Source organism: Muntiacus reevesi, chromosome 8 (genome assembly GCF_963930625.1).
Source record: "Muntiacus reevesi chromosome 8, mMunRee1.1, whole genome shotgun sequence".
NCBI classification, from domain to species: Eukaryota; Metazoa; Chordata; class Mammalia; order Artiodactyla; family Cervidae; genus Muntiacus; species Muntiacus reevesi.
Genome location: NC_089256.1, coordinates 25,618,334 through 25,635,796, shown reverse-complemented (window position 1 = coordinate 25,635,796; position 17,463 = coordinate 25,618,334). Strand labels below are relative to the sequence as shown.

Below are 17,463 nucleotides of genomic sequence, written 5' to 3'. Positions count from 1 at the left end.
AGTCTTCACGGCCCAACCAGTTCCATGTGTGATGCTGTTTGCTTTGCATCATCTCTGAGCATCTTCCAATGAGCAGACAGTCCAGTGAGCACTAAGCTGAGTCCAGGGTACTTTCCAGAGGAACTGAGCACTCTGGTCACGGGTGCCTGACCTTCTGTGACTCGGTGACTTGGCTTCTCCTTTCAGATCCGCAAGGATGCTCTCCGAGCGCTCAATGTGGCGTACACGGCAAGCACACAGCGCTCCACCATCTTCCCCCTGGATGGTGTGGTGCGCATGCTGCTGTTCCGAGACGGCGAGGAGGCCACAGACTTCCTCAACTGCCACGGCCTCACTGTCTCTGACGGGTAAGCACCGCGGCAGGGACGTGGGGCTGCTCTCCTTTCTTCCCTTTTACTGGGAAGGCCGGGAAGTGCCTGTGCCTCGCCAGGCCCTAGAGAAGGCACATGCCATGGACTGCCTCCCTGGGGTATGGGCACGAGGGCAAGGCCTGGAACAGCTGACAGGGTAAGGTTCAGACCACCAACTTTTCACAAGTTACTTAAGAACCTGATAGTCGAGGTTGAGGTTGGGGCCTCCTTGTTCCGTCCCTGAAGATGGCCTCTCCGACTGGCCAGGTCGTAGTCTCTGCTGCAATCAGAGATTTGAGAACGTGGTGGAACTTGAGGACCCTCTTCTAGAACATGGCTCACAGCCTGTTGTGTCTGGATCTGGGATTTCCTTGACCCCATCTCCTCTGACTTCTCATCACAGGCCACACCTGCTGCCTTGCAGACCTGCCCTTAGGGGATGAGCTGGGGGCTTGTAGTCAGGTGTCATCCTACCTGGGGGTGCAGACAACTAGGCCAGGTGACTCCTGCATCACATGGAGATGTTGGTGGTGGTGGGTGCTGTGGGCTGGACTTTTGCCACTTCCCACGTTTCCATGTGACTGTCTGGCAGCATGGCGACTGCAGGGGTCTGCAGAGGTGAGGGCGGCCTCTTGCCTGTGTGATGCCTCTCCATGGGTTCTTTGTGGTCTGATAGCTGTGTCGAGCTGAACCGATCCTCGTTCCTGGAACCCGAGGGCTTGTCCAAGGCCAGGAAGTCGGTATTCATCACCAGGAAACTGATGGTGTCGGTTGGGGAGATTGTGAATGGAGGGCCGTTGCCCCCCACACCCCGTCACACCCCTGTGTGCAGCTTCAATGCCCAGAACAAGTACATCGGGGACAGCCTGGCTGCAGAGCCGCCTTCGGGCGTGCAGAGACCTGGCTTGGACGTGGCAGGTGAGTGAGGCCACGGTCTCGGGAGGGTGGCTCACCCTGGGGCCGGGCAGACACCAGCGGGGTGCTGCCTGAACGGCTTCCTGGCCCCACAGGCGCTGGGTTCCTACAGGTAAAGCACTCCTGGCACCCAATCATGGCTCAGGAGGCACCCCATGGTGGTCTGCTCAGGAGGGTGGCCTGGGCCTATCCCTGATGCCCACCTTTGCCTGTTCCTCCAGGCGCGGGGAGAGCAGAGGAGTGTGGTGCGGAGGCGGCCGAGCCCCTGCCAGCTCTCCTCCCGCAGCCGCTGCCTGTGTCGGCTTCTCCACCACATCGCCCGGTGCTGCCCCCGAGCGTGGCACCCAGCCTCTTGCAGCCCCCTGTGCAGCCCCCCATGCAGTCGGAGCTTCTCCCGCCAAAGCCTGTGCCTGTTTACTCAGATGAGGTAAGGAATCCTGCCATTGTTGTGGACAAACATCCAGCTGTGTCTGATGTCCAGTCTGACCGTTGTCTGTGTCCCTGGGGTCAGTGTGCCCCTGATGGATGGCCCCAGGTCTGAGCACCCTACACAGGTGTGAGACTTTATCTTGCCACCACATTGCTTGGGCAGGCGCTGGGCACCATCCTTACTGGGGAACAAGGAGGCCCGAAGGGTAGCGAGGAAGGACCAGAAGCTGAAGCTGTGTCAGCATTGGGGGCGGCACTGGGGCTGTCTCAACGGCTGTCATCCAGCAGGCAACAGGCTTGTCTGTCATGTCCAGAAGGCTCCTGTTTATTAGCAGGAAACCTTACCAGGTGTGCATGGCCAAGCCTTGTGTGAGGGTCATTTAGACACCTTCAAAGAGCTTCCAGTGATCAAGTCTTGCAGGAATTTCTGACCCAGGTGGGACTTCCTGTGATGTCTCTGTGGCTCATTGAATATCTTCAGTACTCTTGGCTGTAGAGGTGAATTGCTTGGGGATAAACTGGGTGTGGACTGAGGTGGTGTTTCTTTGGCCAGCACTTCTGACCCTTCTGCCGTCCCCTTAGGACCTGGCCCAAGTGGTGGACGAGCTCATCCAGGAGGTTCTTCAGAGTGACTTTGAGGAAGTCGGTGCCGCCGGGGCAGCCTTTGCAACCACAGCCCTTGGGTAAGTGTGGTGCGTCTCCTATTCTGAGGCTGTCTGCACTCGGGGCCGCCTACTGTCCCTCCAGACGCTTCCTCTCAACGAGTGAGCACAGCTCTCCCTTTGTGCAGGCTCAAATGTTGGTCCTGCTCACTAGGCGGGTGTATCCCTCACGTTCCTGACCCGTGTGTGTTGTTTGCAGGTGGTTTCTCTGTTGGTGCGAGTTTTGAGCAGCACTAGGTTTATTAAAGTTGTAAATTAGAAACTTGTTTTTTAAATTTTAAACATGATTAAAAATCTAATAGTAAAAAATCTAGTGGTAAGTAGTTCATTCTCTGTTAAAAAATAAAAACACTTGATCTTAGATTAAGTCTCAGTTTATAAATTTGGCAGATTAAATTCCTTTAAACATTTGATACCATTTGCATTTTATACCATGATAAAATTTCCTTTGGCATTTCAGACTACATTTACAGATTTTATAAATCTGATTTTGTGTAATACTTTTAAGAATCTAGTCTTGATAAATTTAATAATCAAAATCTTTCTAAATTCCTAAGCAGCTTTTGTAGTTAATAGTTAATTAAAATCTGATTAATTAGTAAGGCTATCTTAAGGATTTCAAACTTCTTTTAAAAATTCTAGTATGTATAAAGCAACACACTGATAAGAAAGGATATTATTTCACCTGTGTAAATGTAGGTTACATAAAAAGATCAGTATTTTTCATAGATTTGTTCATTTTTTTATATACCAGAATTAGATAACATACTTTCTATTTGATGGAGTTAAAAATAAATATGATTTCCATGGGCTTAATTTTTTACTGTGGTAAATATACATAACAGTTTACCATTCTAACCATTTTAAGTGCACAATTCAATGGCATTAGCTTTATTAACAGTGTAGTGTATTCATCACCACTATCTACTCCCAGATCTTTTTTTTTTTAATTTTTTTTATTAGTTGGAGGCTAATTAATTCACAACATTTCAGTGGGTTTTGTCATACATTGACATGAATCAGCCATAGAGTTACACGTATTCCCCATCCCGATCCCCCCTCCCACCTCCCTCTTCACCCGACTCCTCATGGGTCCTCCCAGTGCACCAGGCCCGAGCACTTGTCTCATGCATCCCCCAGATCTATTTCTGAATAATATTCTGTTTAACATATGCACATACATACACACAAACACACACATACATATTCATGCCACATTTTATTTATTCACTGGTGCTATTTAATAAACTGTTATTTCCACCTTCTGGCTATTGTGACTGATGCTGTTATGAACACTGGGGCACACATAACTGTTTGAGCCCCTGCTTTCAGTTCCTATGGGCACGTGCTTAGGAGTAGAATTATTGGATCATGTGAGCTATTTTACTTTTTTTTGCAAAATCGTCAAACTATTTTTCATCGGAGCAGCACCATTTTTGCTTTCCCACCAGTAGTGCACAAGGGTTCCAGTTTCTCTACATCTTTTTAATCCATGCTCTCCTTTTCTTTCTTTTTAAAGTAATAACCATTATAATGTGTGAAGTGGTAACTCTTGGTTTTGATTTACATTTCTCTAATGACTAATCATATTGAGCATCTTTTCATGTAATTATTGTCCATTTGTATGTCTTCTTTGTAGAAGTGTGCACTTAAGTCTTTTGATCGTTTTTGAATTTTTTTCTTGTTGAGTTGTAGGAATTCTTTCATATTCTGGATATTAATCATTATTCAGTATTTGATTTGCAAATATTTTACCCCAATCTATGGATTGTCTTTTCACTCTTTTGAGTGTGCATCCTCTGATGCACAAAAATTTTTAATTTCTATATAGTTCAGTTAATTTTTTCCTTTTGTTGTCTATGCTTTTGTTAGCATATTCAAGAAATCACTGGCGAATCGTGTTGTGATGATTTTGCCCTATTTTTCTTCTAAGAGTTTTGTAATTTTAGCTTTTGTTTTTGTTCCATTTTATTTTTATATATTGTGTAAGATAAGGATTCAACATTGTTCTTTTGCATGTGGGTATCCGGTTTTCTTAGCACTACTGTTGAAAAGAGTATACTTTCCTCTTTGAATGGTCTTGCTATCCCTGTTCAAAATCAGTTGACCATATATGTGAGGATTTCTTTCTGGGCTCTATATTCTATTGGTCTGAATGTCTGTTTTTATGATACCATATTGTTTTTATTTGATTACTATAACTTTGTTGTAAGTTGTTATAAGTTTTGAAATCATAAAGTGTGAGTCCTTTAGCTTTGTTTCTCTCTTTCAAGACTGTTTCTCTATTTGGAGACCCTTTAAATTTCATAAGAATTTTAGGATGGGTTTTTCTATTTCTGCAAAAAGTTATATTGGGATTTTGTTGGTGATTGCAATGAATCTATAGATTGCATTGGGTGATATTAACATCTTAACAGTATTAAGTCTTCCAGTCTGTGAACATGGATGTCTTTCCATTTGTTTATGTCTTCCTTAGAATAAGGATTAAAAAATCGCTCACAGGACTTCCTTGGTGGTCCAGTGGTTAAGACTCTGTACTTCCACTGCAGGGGGTGTGGGTTTGATCCCTGGTCAGGGAACTAAGCTCCCACATGTCATATGGCATGGCCAAAAAATAAATTAAAAAATTAAAAAAAAAACTATCGCTCAAATTTTTTTGTTTTGACATCATTCTTATAGTCTAAAATAAATATAAAATAAAAAGCAAATATTAAGTCATTAGCAAAAAATCATAAAGCAAGAAATGCACATTAAAATGATCTGTAACAACCACATTTAAGAATATTCCAATATCAAACTGCAAATTTCCACAATGCAAAACTGCAGTTGCTTTTGCATCAACTTAATAGAAACCAAGTAGATACTTTTTTCCTTGCCAGTGTTAGAAGTCTAGTAATATGGTTTGTGTGACTTGTATTATTTATTTAGAACAGTATCCACTTTGCTCTGTCTAGTGTTTCCAATGCTGCCATGGAGGAGCTGTTAACAGCTACAACCACAGGCATTCTGAGGCACATTGCAACTGAAGAAGTCACCCAGGAAAGGGAGCGGAAGGAGGAAGAGAGGCGGCGGGCTGAAGAGGAGAGGTGAGTGTCTCATCCCTGCTGTGCATGGGGCAGCGTGGCTGCAGGAGAGAGCCTTCCGCGGCCTCAGATGCTCTTGCTTTTGCCCACTGCACTAGTTGGACTCACAGCTCACCCTGCACCTTCGTACACTGTGGCCCAGGGCGTGGGTGATGGTCAGGGGAATGGGAGTAGGGGTGGCTGTGTGACCTTCTGCTGGGACCAGAGGGGTCAGGTCTGCCAACTCAGGCAGCATAACTCAAATCCCCTCTTGCAAGGTCACAGAGTGTGGTGACTCTTATTCTTGTGCTCTTTTTCTTTTTCCTTTAGGTTGAAACAAGAGAGAGAATTGGTGTTAATTCAGCTGAGCCAGGACCTGGCTGCAGAGCTGACAGAAGTTGTGGTGACAGAATGTGTGAGAGAAACCTGCTCCCAGGAGTTGAAGTAAGTGAAGCTCTGGTATCCTGCAGTGTAACGCGCACGGGTGGGCAGGAGGAGGGTTAGCGCAGGCTGGCTGGCTTTCATCTGCACGTGGATTGTATCTATCTGCTGGTTAACTAGACACAAACAGGCCCTCCCTGAGCTTCTGTCTGTTACTGCCGGAGGGGCCCTCCCTACTCTCATCTTCCTGTAGACCCTGCCCTGGGCTTGGGGATGTGTCTGTTAGCAAAAGAATTTGCTGACAGTCTTCTCCACACTCTTCATTTTTCTTAAGTAGAAGATCCTTTCCCTTGTTTCATATGTCAAAAGATCCCTTTGCGTTATCTCACTTAAGAACTTCAATGCCAAGCTTCAGGAAAGAGGTTCGATTGTGCTGGGAAATCTGTCCTTGTGTTTCATTTCTGCTGGGACAGGCCTGCAGCCTCTGGTGCAGATGGAGACACAGCTAGGAGGCAGACTGTGTTATTGAATGTTTCTTTGCATTTTTATTAGTTGGGAGTCTATTTCACTGCTTCCTATAGTAAGAGACCTCACAAATGATGGGTATTTGTCTGCTGTTATTCCCAGGAATGGTTATGAGATAGCAACACCTAGGACTCATTGACATGCAGGGCAACTGCTGTTCTCTGTAGTTCCAGGAGACTTGAACTAGAGTTCAGGCCCAGGATGTCTCTACCCATGGTAGAGGATAGCTATTGGGAGTGCATCTTGCCTGTCTGAGCTTCTTTGACTTTGTGGATAAATAAATTTGATGATAAACTTCTCATCAGATATTGTTGATGAGAAGATAGTTTAGTTGTTTCAATGACCATTTAAAAATTAAATTTCTAACTATAAAATAAAGGTTTATTTCTTGACTGTTTATAAGGGCCATGTTGGATCTACAACCTTACACCCTGTACCACTTTAGTTCTTTTTCCATCTATCTTTTCAGATGTCTGTGCCTTATATGAAATAAAATCTTCGAGCTTTTCTTATAGTGATGACATGATTTCATTTTAGAGTTAAGGACGTGGACTTGTATACTTCCAGGCAAGCCCTCTGTGGGGCCTTGGGTGCAGTGTCTCTTATGCAGATCGATCTCCCTGTTCCCTAGGAGTGCAGTGGAGACGGACCAGAGGGTTCGTGTGGCCCGTTGCTCTGAGGATGTCTTTGCCCATCTGGTGGACTTGTTTCTTGGGGAGGAAATTTTCCAGACTGCAAAAGAGACCCTGCAGGAGCTTCAGTGCTTCTGCAAGTATCTCCAACGGTGAGTCCCGTGTCCTTACAAATAGAGTCAGTGCACACACAGTCTCTTTTACCAAGACTATACTTTCACAGTTGATAATACACACATGTAACATGTTCCTTCCTAAAGGGTATAAACTAAGTAAAGAATTAGATTGGGATGGGGGAACCGTTCTGTATTTCAACAAATACTTATAGTCAGCCTTCTGCTGTTCACCCAATGTGCTGGACTCCGGGAGATGGCCATGAACAGGCCAAGTGATAGCTGTGTACCCCTATATAGATGAATTTGCAAGACATAATTTTTAGTGAAAACATAAATTTTAGTGTAAAAACATAATTTTTAGTAAAAACAAAATTTTAGTGAAACAATTTTTAGTGAATTTTAGCGAAACAGTTCTTAGGGAAATGTGTACAACATCTAAACTGTCTATTCCAACTAAATAGGTTGTTTTAGATTTATGTATAGTAGTACAACCCTAAAGAAAGGAAAGGAAATAACAAACATAAAGCTGACATAGGGGTTACCTTTGGGAACAAGAGGGTGTGTGACTGAGCAGGGCCCGTGGGTGCTTGTGGCCACAGCTTCTTAATTGCATGGAAGGATGTAGGTGTTTGATTTATCATTAATCTTTAAAATGGGGGTACATAGGTTATGTATGAAGGGTGATTCATTTCATAGTAACAATTAAAGTGATAGTGTGCTTGATAGCTACAGCTGTATAAAAGGGGATTTAGTGAGAAATGAGTCTCCATTCCACAAGGACCGTGGAGCTTTGTGTGTTGGTTGGCACAGGTGGGAGCACGCTCACTGCTCTGCGCTGGACTTGTCTTGACTCCCTCTGACATAAGGTGGAGGCCTGACCGCAGTAACACAGTGGCCTCTCTGCGTTGTCATCCACGCACTGGACAGTACCTGGCCCCCGTTGGACTTGAGCGTGGCTTTTCCTCTCTAGCTATGACAGAGGGTGCTGCAGTGGCCACCCTTGTACAGACATTTCACACACATGCCTGGAGTGTCTGGAGAGAGATTCCTGTTGGTGGTATTTGCTGGGTCAGAGGGTGCATGTATCTGAGTTTGTATCCAAATCAGCAAATCGACCTTTAAACACTGTTTAAGCATTCACTTTTTTTTTTTTTTTAATATTTATTTATCTATTTGGCTGTGTCAGATCTTCTTTGTGGTGTGCGGACTTCTCTCTAGTTGTGGCACAGGGGCTTAGTTGCCTCCCGACATGTGGAATTTTAGATCCTGACCAGAGATCAAACCTGTGTCCCCTGCATTGGAAGGCAGATTCCTCACCACTAGACCACCAGGGAAGCCCCCAGCATTCACTCTTAGGTTCAGTAGTTTCATTGCCCCCCACCACTCTTTCTCTGTCATGCATCCCCGCACCTGAGCTTTAGTTGTGATTAATTTCTCAGTTTGAGATCTGTTGCTGGAATAGACCTAAACATGTTGGCTGAAGATGTTTCCCCTGTTAATGCTGGGAGTGTTTTGCATTTGTCCTGTGGTAGACCTTTACAACACCTAGTGATGTGTGTCCTTCAGGTGGAGAGAAGCTGTCGCAGCCCGCAAGAAACTAAGGCGCCAGATGCGGGCCTTCCCTGCGGCACCCTGCTGTGTGGACGTGAACGACCGGCTGAGGGCGCTGGTGCCCAGCGCGGAGTGCCCCATTGCGGAGGAGAACCTGGCGAAGGGCCTCCTGGACCTGGGCCACGCGGGGAGAGTGGGCGTCTCGTGTACCAGGTCAGCGCCCGGGGCCTCCCGGGTGCTTCCTGGCCCTGCTGGCCTTAGGAGCGTGGATTAACGCGTGTGTGTACAGGGCAGACAGGTGGGGCCAGAGGCAGCGAAGACAGATGGAGAGTTGCGTTTTTGGAGTGCAGCTTGCTCTACTTGCTCTGTTTTCACTTACCTTTTCCCCTTAAAACACTCCTGGTCCTGCCAATCGAATTACCTGGAATTACGTGCTTTCTCCTCACCTCCCTGACTCAAGGACGCTTCACGTCCACTCTCGTTACTGGAGCCAGAGGTCCATGTTGGCCTCACCCTCAACGCTCACCCCGTCCCCTCTGTCATCCTCGGTCTGCTGCAGCAAGCAGCATTTTAGCAGCTCTTCCTCCACTTTCTGGTCTTGCCTCTCACAGGCTTCCTCTCTGTGTCCCCTTGCATGGCCCTCTCTGCTACTCCTCCTGGCCACTCCTGGATCCCTGCCCCGGTTCTGGCTTCAGCTGTGCAATCCTGGCCCCGCAGGGCTTAACCTTTCTCTTTAGACCACGCCACTGTCGCCTCTGGAGAGGACCTCCCGGTGAGGGGTTGAGGAGGGCCATGTGCAGGGGCAGCAGCAGCCCCCTGTGCTAGGGCCTTAGGGCATGTCTTGTCTTTCCCAGGCTGTCACGAGGTACTCCCACTGAGAACCAGGTCCATGCTGCTGACAAACTATGCAGCCGCTCAGGTTCCCAGTCCTGGGCCTGCGTCTGGAAGCAGGGTAGTGTCTGGAAGCAGCCTGGTGGCAGCACAAGCCTGCCTCTGATGTGTTGTGTGTGGTCTGGGCATTCGGGGTTCTCCCTGACCCGTGGCAGCCTTGGCCCCGCTGCATCCTGGAGTCGAGGCTGCTTTACCTGCGTCAGGACGGCCCTCTCTGTGTCCCTGTACCCTCACCCCTCCAGCCCAGCCCCCTGCCCCTTCTTCTCCTCCTCTTCTTTCCCTTTGGTCTTTTTCCATCCTGCATGCTGACAGCACCCTTCATGCCTCAGCAGCCAAGGCTTCCTCCTGGTGTCCCCCGCTCGAGTTTGGAACCTACTCTCCTGGCCCGCTGCACTCAGCGCTCCTGTCTCACAGGGACTGGTCTGACCTCCCTGCACTGGGTCACCTCTGGACTCAGACCCACCACCCTGCGGCTCGCCCCTTACCGCCTCCACCCCCAGCCCTTGCTCACATAGCCACCTGTCTGTGTGCCGGTTTCTGCCCTTGGCGCCTACAGCCTGGTGTTCTCATCACGACCGTGGTCAGGTCACCTCACATCCTGACGGACGTCCCTGGGCTCCTCTCTGAGTCTTTCCACGGTGGCCCGCACCTGCCCCCTGGCTAGCCCACCGCTCTCCCTGCGCTCCTTCTGTGTGCATGCCATGGCCACTCCTGACATGGCCTGGCCTGTCCCCTGGGAATCCTCATGCTGGCTCCCCTTGTTTCCTTCTGGTCTTCCAGGTCATCTCTGAGCACCCTGTGTATGTCCATAGCATGCCCACGGCGCCTGCCACGCCGTCTGCCTACAGGGGCCCTTCTCTCCTTGTGACAGCATGTGTTCTATGAGGGCAGGATTTTTGTCTGTTTACTGCTGATCTGTCATGACTGGCACACAGTCGATAACTGTTTGATAGTTGTAAAATGAATAAGTCCTCTGACTAAACTATTTCTTCATCAGAAAAAGTTCTCGGTCTCCTGAGTATTGTCCACTGGGAGACACTTGCTACCCAATCACCTTGCCCTGAGAACATCGCTAGATGCTTGTCCACCTCCCACGTGGGTGCTGAGTGGGCCTCACGTAGGACTCCTTCGTGTGGTCCCTTCTTCACAGGTTAAGGTGGCTCAGGGACATGGTGGCGCACCAGATGAAGGTCCAGCACTTCCACCAGCAACTGCTGAGGTTGGTCACCCCTGCCCGCCCTGCCTGCTGCTCCTGCTGAGGGCCTACAGGTGACTCAGCTGTGGTGCTCTGTCCCTTTCAGTGACGCGGCATGGGCACCCCTGGACCTGCCGTCCCTTGTGGCTGAGCACCTCCCCAGGCGGCAGGAGCGTGTGTTTTGGAAGCTGGTGCTGGTGTTGCCTGATGGAGAAGAACAGTCCCCAGGGAGTCCCAGCAGGTAAGGGAGGGTTCCTTCTGTGGGGCTGGGGGCTGAGTGAGGGGCAGGAGAAGAGTGAGTCCTCCCTGAGCCTCGGGTAGCTGGGTGTGTGTGCCAGGGTGGTTGGTTGTCAGCCCTGTGTGCTCCTCTTCTGCATGGGACCCTGATGCCTGCTTTCATTTCAATGCTTAGCTTTGCAGGCTGTTTTGTTTGTGATTTGAAGTTGACACTTTAGGTCATTCACATTTTAATCTTGTACAGTTGGCAATGGTCTTTGTCCAAAAGTATTTTAAGACTTGATTGTGACTTAAAGCCGTGCTGAGGTATATTATTGAAGCCTGTTTCATTTTAGACTCTTGGGGAAGACAATATAGTTTGTTTGCTGTTGTTCCATTTTTTTCCTTAGGGAAAAAACCTTGGCAGTTTTAAAAAGAAATTCAGAAAGTTGACATGGCATTATTTCCTGTAACCAAATTGCTTCCAGAAACCATACTTTTAAAGCAACTACAGAACATATTACTTTTTTTTTTAATAGCTTTTTAAGATGTAATTTGCATATCATAAATTTCTCCCATTTAAGTGTACATTTCACTGGTTTTAGTATATTCACAGAGTTGTATAACCAACAACTATCTAATTGCAGAACATTTTTTTTTTCAGATGATAGTTTTAATTTTATCAGGAGCTTTGTACTATTTCACATAGTGGCTGTACCAATTTATATATATTCTCATCAATGGTTCACAGAGGTTTACTTTTCTACACATCCTCAGCAACATTGTTTATCATCTTTTTCATAATAGTGTTGGTTGCTCAATTGTGCCTGACTCTTCACAACCCCATGGATTATAGCCCACCAGGCTCCTCTGTCCATGGAATTTTCCAGGCAGGAATACTGGAGTGGGTTGCCATTTCTTTCTCTAATAATAGCCTTCCTTTTTCATAATAGCCAGAGTAATGTAAGGTGATCTCTCTTTGTGATTTAATTTTGACTTCCCTAATGGTTAGCCACGTTGAGCATCTTTTCATGCACGTTTTGGCTATTTGCATGAGCTTCCCTGCTGGCTCAGGTGGTAAAGAATCCTCCTGCAATGTGGGAGACCTGGGTTTGATCCCTGGATCAGGAAGACTCCCCTGGAGAAGAAAATGGCAACCCACTCCAGTATTCTTGCCTGGAGAATCCCCATGGACAGAGGAGCCCGGCAGGCTACAGTACATGGGGTTGCAAAGAGTCAGACGTGACAGCCCAGCACAGCACACCACACATGTCTTTTTTAAAGAAAATGTTTATTCAGATCTTCTATTTATTTTCTAATTGGATCATTTGTGTTTTTGCTATTGAGTTACAGGAGTTCCATATATAGTTAGAATATTAATTCATTATTAGGTATAGGGTTTGAAAATATTTTCTTTTATTTCATTAGTTGCCTACTCCTTTTGTTTCTTTTACAGCAAAGAAGCTTTGTAGTTTGATATTGTCCTAGTTTATTTTTACTTTTGTTTCTTGTGTTTTTGGGCTCACATCCGAAGAAATCATTGACAGTACCAGTGTCGGGAAGGTTTTTCCTATTTTATTCTAGGAGTTTTATGATTTTAGTTCTTATGTTTAAGTCTTTAATCCATTTCAAGATAACTTTTATTTGTGCAGGATAGGGGTCCAATTTTGTTCTTTTTATTATTCAGTTTTGCCAGCACCATTTTTTAAAGAGACTATTCTTTTTCAATTGTATATTCTGGGCTCTGTTGTTAAATATTAGAAGACCATATATGCAGGGTTTTATTTCCAGGCTCTCACTTCTGTTCTGTTAGTCTGTGTGGCTCTATTTTATGCCAGTACCATACAGTTTTAGTTACTATAGTTTTGTAATGCAATTTGAAATCAGGAAGTGTGACACTTCCAACCTTCTTTTTTCTGTGATTCCATAAAAATTTTAGGATTTAAAAATATTTCTTTGGACTTCCAGTTCAAGATGGTGCAGTAGAAAGATGTGTGCTCATCCCCTCCTGCTAGTGTTGGAGGGCCACCTGTGGAGGTGTGGGTTGGCAGGGGCTCACCACAGGGATGGGGGCACTGGCAGCAGCAGGCTGGGAAGGTCCCCCTTGGCTTAAACACTCTTGGAGTTCGCCATTAACCCTACAATACACCCCAGGGCTGGAGAACATTTTTTCTCCTGAAAAGAAACACACGCCCATTAGCAGTCCATCACTCCTTACCTGCAGCCCCTAGCAACCACTCATCTGTTTTCTGTCTCTATAAATTTGCCTGTTCTGGACATTTCATACAAACAGAACCGGAATATATGTTGTCTTCTATGACTGTCATCTTGCACTTAGCATAATGTTTTCTAGGTTCATTTATGCTGTACCATGTATTAGTCCTTCATTTTGTGGCTGAATAATATTTGATTGCACATTTTATTTCTCTGTTCATTAATTGTTTCCACTTTTTGGTTATTATGAATAATTCTTTTGTGAACGTTGATGTATAAGTGTTTGTGTGGACATATGTTTGTAGTTCTCTTGGGTTTAAACTTAGGAGTGGAATTGCTGGGTTGTATGGTAAACTCTAAGGACCTTTTCGATTGTTCAGCTTCTTAGGGCTTCAGAATGATACATCACATTAGAATGAGTGCTCTCTCCTCCTACCCAAATATATAATCCAGTTGAGTTCCTAACTCCATTTAAAAATCACAGCCTGCTTTGTTCAGATCAATTTCATAGTAAGATTTGATGTTTGTGGATCTCTGTGTGATATTTCTCTTTGTGATTCACATTTAGAATTAGACTCTCCTTCAAGTGTTATTTTCTTTCATTCACAGAATTCTATCACATTGGTTAAAAGTCAAGTTCATGGGAGGTGATGGCTCAGTGGATGACATATACCTTGATATTGGTGGGATTCAGACACTCACTCTCTTTAACACTCTCAGCAGCAAAGGGGATCAGACAATTTCTGTCAGTGTGTGCATCAAGGTGAGTGACAATCACTTAGTGTATTTACTTCTGTAACTTTCTTATTTACACTCACTCCCAGACATCATGGGAATCATATAACTTCCCTGAAGTGGCTCTGAATCAATATGGGAGGCTCAGAAACAAGTGTTGTATCTGTTCTTCCTTGCGCCTTGATGACCCATGTACACCCCCTTGGTGTGAGAGATCAAGCTAGATTCTCAGGATGCAGTTAAGTCTTCTCTTGGTTCACAGACCTCTCTTTGAGAAATTGGTGAAAACTAGAACCATCCTAAAAGGTACCTGTATTTCCCTATGTGTTCTGCACACAGTTCAGAAGCCGTGAACTCCATGGACCTCTGGTAATTAACCCAAGAGGGTTATGACAGATCATTACACAGAAATGCAGTGTCTGTTGCATTTCACATGGTCTGCCAACTGCTGACATCTTTGTTTAAATAGCTTCCTGATATATCAAGTCTTACCAGAAGACTAATGGTTTTTAGTCCTACGCAGTTTTCATATAGGTTCAGTGTTAGGCATTTCAGGTTAGTTGTTTTTATTTTACATTCAAGTTGTCCTCAGCTTTTGATTATAAGTTCTAGTCTTTGTTCATTATGTATCAGCTTAATTGGTTCCTACAGAGAGTCTTATTTAATGAGAACCTGTTTTCTCATTAAATCCAAACCTGCAGTAATGAATTTTAGGTTTTACTATGTGTGTTCAGAAATAAAACCAGATGCATATTTTATTTACTTAGAAAATAGCAGTGCAAAGCAGGAAGTGTGGGCTTCAGTGTTGAGCAGACCTGGTGTTGGTAGCTGCTGCTTTGACTAGCACTCTGACCTGGGTCTCTTGTGGTCCACAATGTGGGATTCATGACTGGGTGCATGCTCAGAGCAGGGCCTGGTGAAAGTTGCCCTCCTCACCGTGTCCTGACCTTAAGACCTCACTCCGGGCTTCTTCTCTACCTGACAGTCTCCTTCATGGCACACCCTGGACATCTGCATGTGGCACTCTAGTCCATGTTCCTTCTGTCCTTGGAACTGCTTCAAATTGTAGTTTGACTATAGAATTTTTGTTTGTTTCTTTCCATTTTAATACTGTTTAATATTTATCTTAAATGTGAAAGTAATATATATATAAAACTTTAAAAATATAAGGAAATATAGAGGAAATACAAAGATGGTAAGAGCCATCTATGTTTTCATCATTCAGAGGTAACAGAAACATCCTGGGACATGTGCTTCCCCTTTTCCTAGGATGATAAAGTCATACTTCACCTACTGGACAATTAGTTTGCTCTTCTTGCCTTTAGTCTTAAGATTTAAGTCAAAGTAACACTTGCATGTAGTTAAAGAGTCAGATAGCACGGCATGATTTATGATAATAAATTGCAGCCCCTGCCCCATCTCCTGGCCCCTGTCTCCAAGATTTGATTTCTGTCATGTTTCCACATCATGTAGTTATACTGCTGTTTCTCTATTTATCCACTTTAAATCTTCTCTGCTGACTTACTATTAAAATAGGTGTATTTTCTCAATTATTATATAACATGTTACCTCCAAATGTGGCAGCTTTGGGAATTCCCTGGTGGCCCAGTGTATAGGACCCTGTGTTTCCACTGCAGGGGGCCTGGGTTTGATCCCTGGTTGTGGAACTAAGACCTTGCATGCCACGTGGCTCAACCAAAACAAACAAACTAAAAACACAAACCAAATGTGGCATATGTTAATAACCAATATTTGTTACTCACAGTTTCTGTGTGGAAGTCCAGGTGTGGCTTAGATCCTCTGGGGCATGATTTCTCAGCAGGTAGAAGTCAGGGCTCTGGTCTTTCTGAAAGCCCACTTTTCATGGTTGTTGGCAGGATTCACTTCCTTGTAGGCCATGCCCGTGGGCCTACATGAGGCAACTCACAATAGGGCATCAGCCAGCTCCCGTGAACTGAGTAAGCTGGCATCATCTCTTTTTTTTTTTTTTTTTTTTTTTATGTGCCACATCTTCTTTATCCATCTCTGTTGATGGACACTTTTTTTTTTTTTTATTAAATTTTATTTTATTAGTTGGAGGCCAATTACTTCACAACATTTCAGTGGGTTTTGTCATACATTGACACAAATCAGCCATAGAGTTACACGTATTCCCTATCCCGATCCCCCCTCCCACCTCCCTCTCCACCCGATTCCTCTGGGTCCTCCCAGTGCACCAGGCCCGAGCACTTGTCTCATGCATCCCACCTGGGCTAGTGATCTGTTTCACCATAGATAATATACATGCTGTTCTTTTGAAACATCCCACCCTCACCTTCTCCCACAGAGTTCAAAAGTCTGTTCTGTACTTCTGTGTCTCTTTTTCTGTTTTGCATATAGGGTTATCATTAACATCTTTCTAAATTCCATATATATGTGTTAGTATGCTGTAATGTTCTTTTATCTTTCTGTCTTACTTCACTCTGTATAATGGGCTCCAGTTTCGTCCATCTCATTAGAACTGATTCAAATGCATTCTTTTTAACAGCTGAGTAATATTCCATGGTGTATATGTACCACAGCTTCCTTATCCATTCATCTGCTGATGGGCATCTAGGCTGCTTCCATGTCCTGGCTATTATAAACAGTGCTGCGATGAACATTGGGGTGCACGTGTCTCTTTCAGATCTGGTTTCCTCGGTGTGTATGGCATCATCTCTTTAAGCTAACCTTCATTTTGGCTTCCCATCATGTTTATCTGACTCTGTCTGTTAGAAGCATGTCACTAGGCTCAGCACATCCTCAGGGCAGGCGATGGTGCCGGGGCATTAGCACTAGGAGGTGGGCTTATGGAGGCTATCTTGGGGCTGTGCACTCACCCCACTAGGTGAGGCATGAACTCTTAACACCCTGCTTGCTCTCAACCTTCCCCATCTTCCTGGTGGTTATGTGGTCACTTTATAATATCTCAGAAATTGAGGTCACATGTGTGTGCTCCAGAACCAGCAAATGTTCTGTGACTACATTAATTTTTTCTGCACATAGTATTTGCTACATTATCTTACTTAAGAGGGTGCTGTTCTCCTGCTCCCGTTTGGGCTGGAAACGTGTCCCAGGGTGTGGCTGCCTCTGGGACCTCCATACCAGGAATGCAGTCCTGCTCCTCCACCTGTAACTCTGACCTTGGTCCTCGGCCCAGGTACTGACTGTGGGTTGGTATACTCTTGCTTGAGACGGTGCTGGCACCATGCATGGGGGCCCATGAGGTGACACGTGTTATACAGAATTCTTAGAACAGTGCCTGACATATCCAGCACTCAGTGTTGCCATTGGCAGCAGCAGCAGCAAAATTTTTTCTTGGTTTAGTCTCTTGTTTGATGGAACACGTTTTCCATTTTCTTCCAAAGGAAGAATGCAATGGGAGGAGAATTTTCGGAGCTCTAGCCTGTCTAAAAATGTGTTTACCCTCACATTTGCTTCATAGTTTAGCTTGGTATGTAGAATTATAGGATGAAAGTTACTTTCCCTCTAGTTTTATTCCATGGTCACTGACCATCCAACATTGCTGTTGATATGTCTGAAACCATTCCCATTCCTTTCTCTGGCCTGG

The 17,463-nt window shown here is 45.3% G+C and overlaps 1 protein-coding gene across 5 annotated transcripts in view; it reads left to right on the top strand.

Annotated features, from left to right (window-relative positions):
* Positions 1-17,463, top strand: part of MCM3AP (minichromosome maintenance complex component 3 associated protein) — a 43,066-nt gene that overhangs the window by 15,438 nt on the left and 10,165 nt on the right. For all 5 annotated transcript variants that reach the window (XM_065943684.1, XM_065943685.1, XM_065943686.1 and 2 more), the window contains exons 11-21: positions 187-347; positions 1,027-1,268; positions 1,487-1,692; positions 2,277-2,377; positions 5,311-5,442; positions 5,749-5,862; positions 6,956-7,108; positions 8,639-8,836; positions 10,665-10,733; positions 10,816-10,950; positions 13,749-13,902. In XM_065943684.1, coding sequence (XP_065799756.1) covers positions 187-347; positions 1,027-1,268; positions 1,487-1,692; positions 2,277-2,377; positions 5,311-5,442; positions 5,749-5,862; positions 6,956-7,108; positions 8,639-8,836; positions 10,665-10,733; positions 10,816-10,950; positions 13,749-13,902 — 1,665 coding nt within the window. The remainder of the gene's footprint in view (positions 1-186; positions 348-1,026; positions 1,269-1,486; positions 1,693-2,276; positions 2,378-5,310; positions 5,443-5,748; positions 5,863-6,955; positions 7,109-8,638; positions 8,837-10,664; positions 10,734-10,815; positions 10,951-13,748; positions 13,903-17,463) is intronic.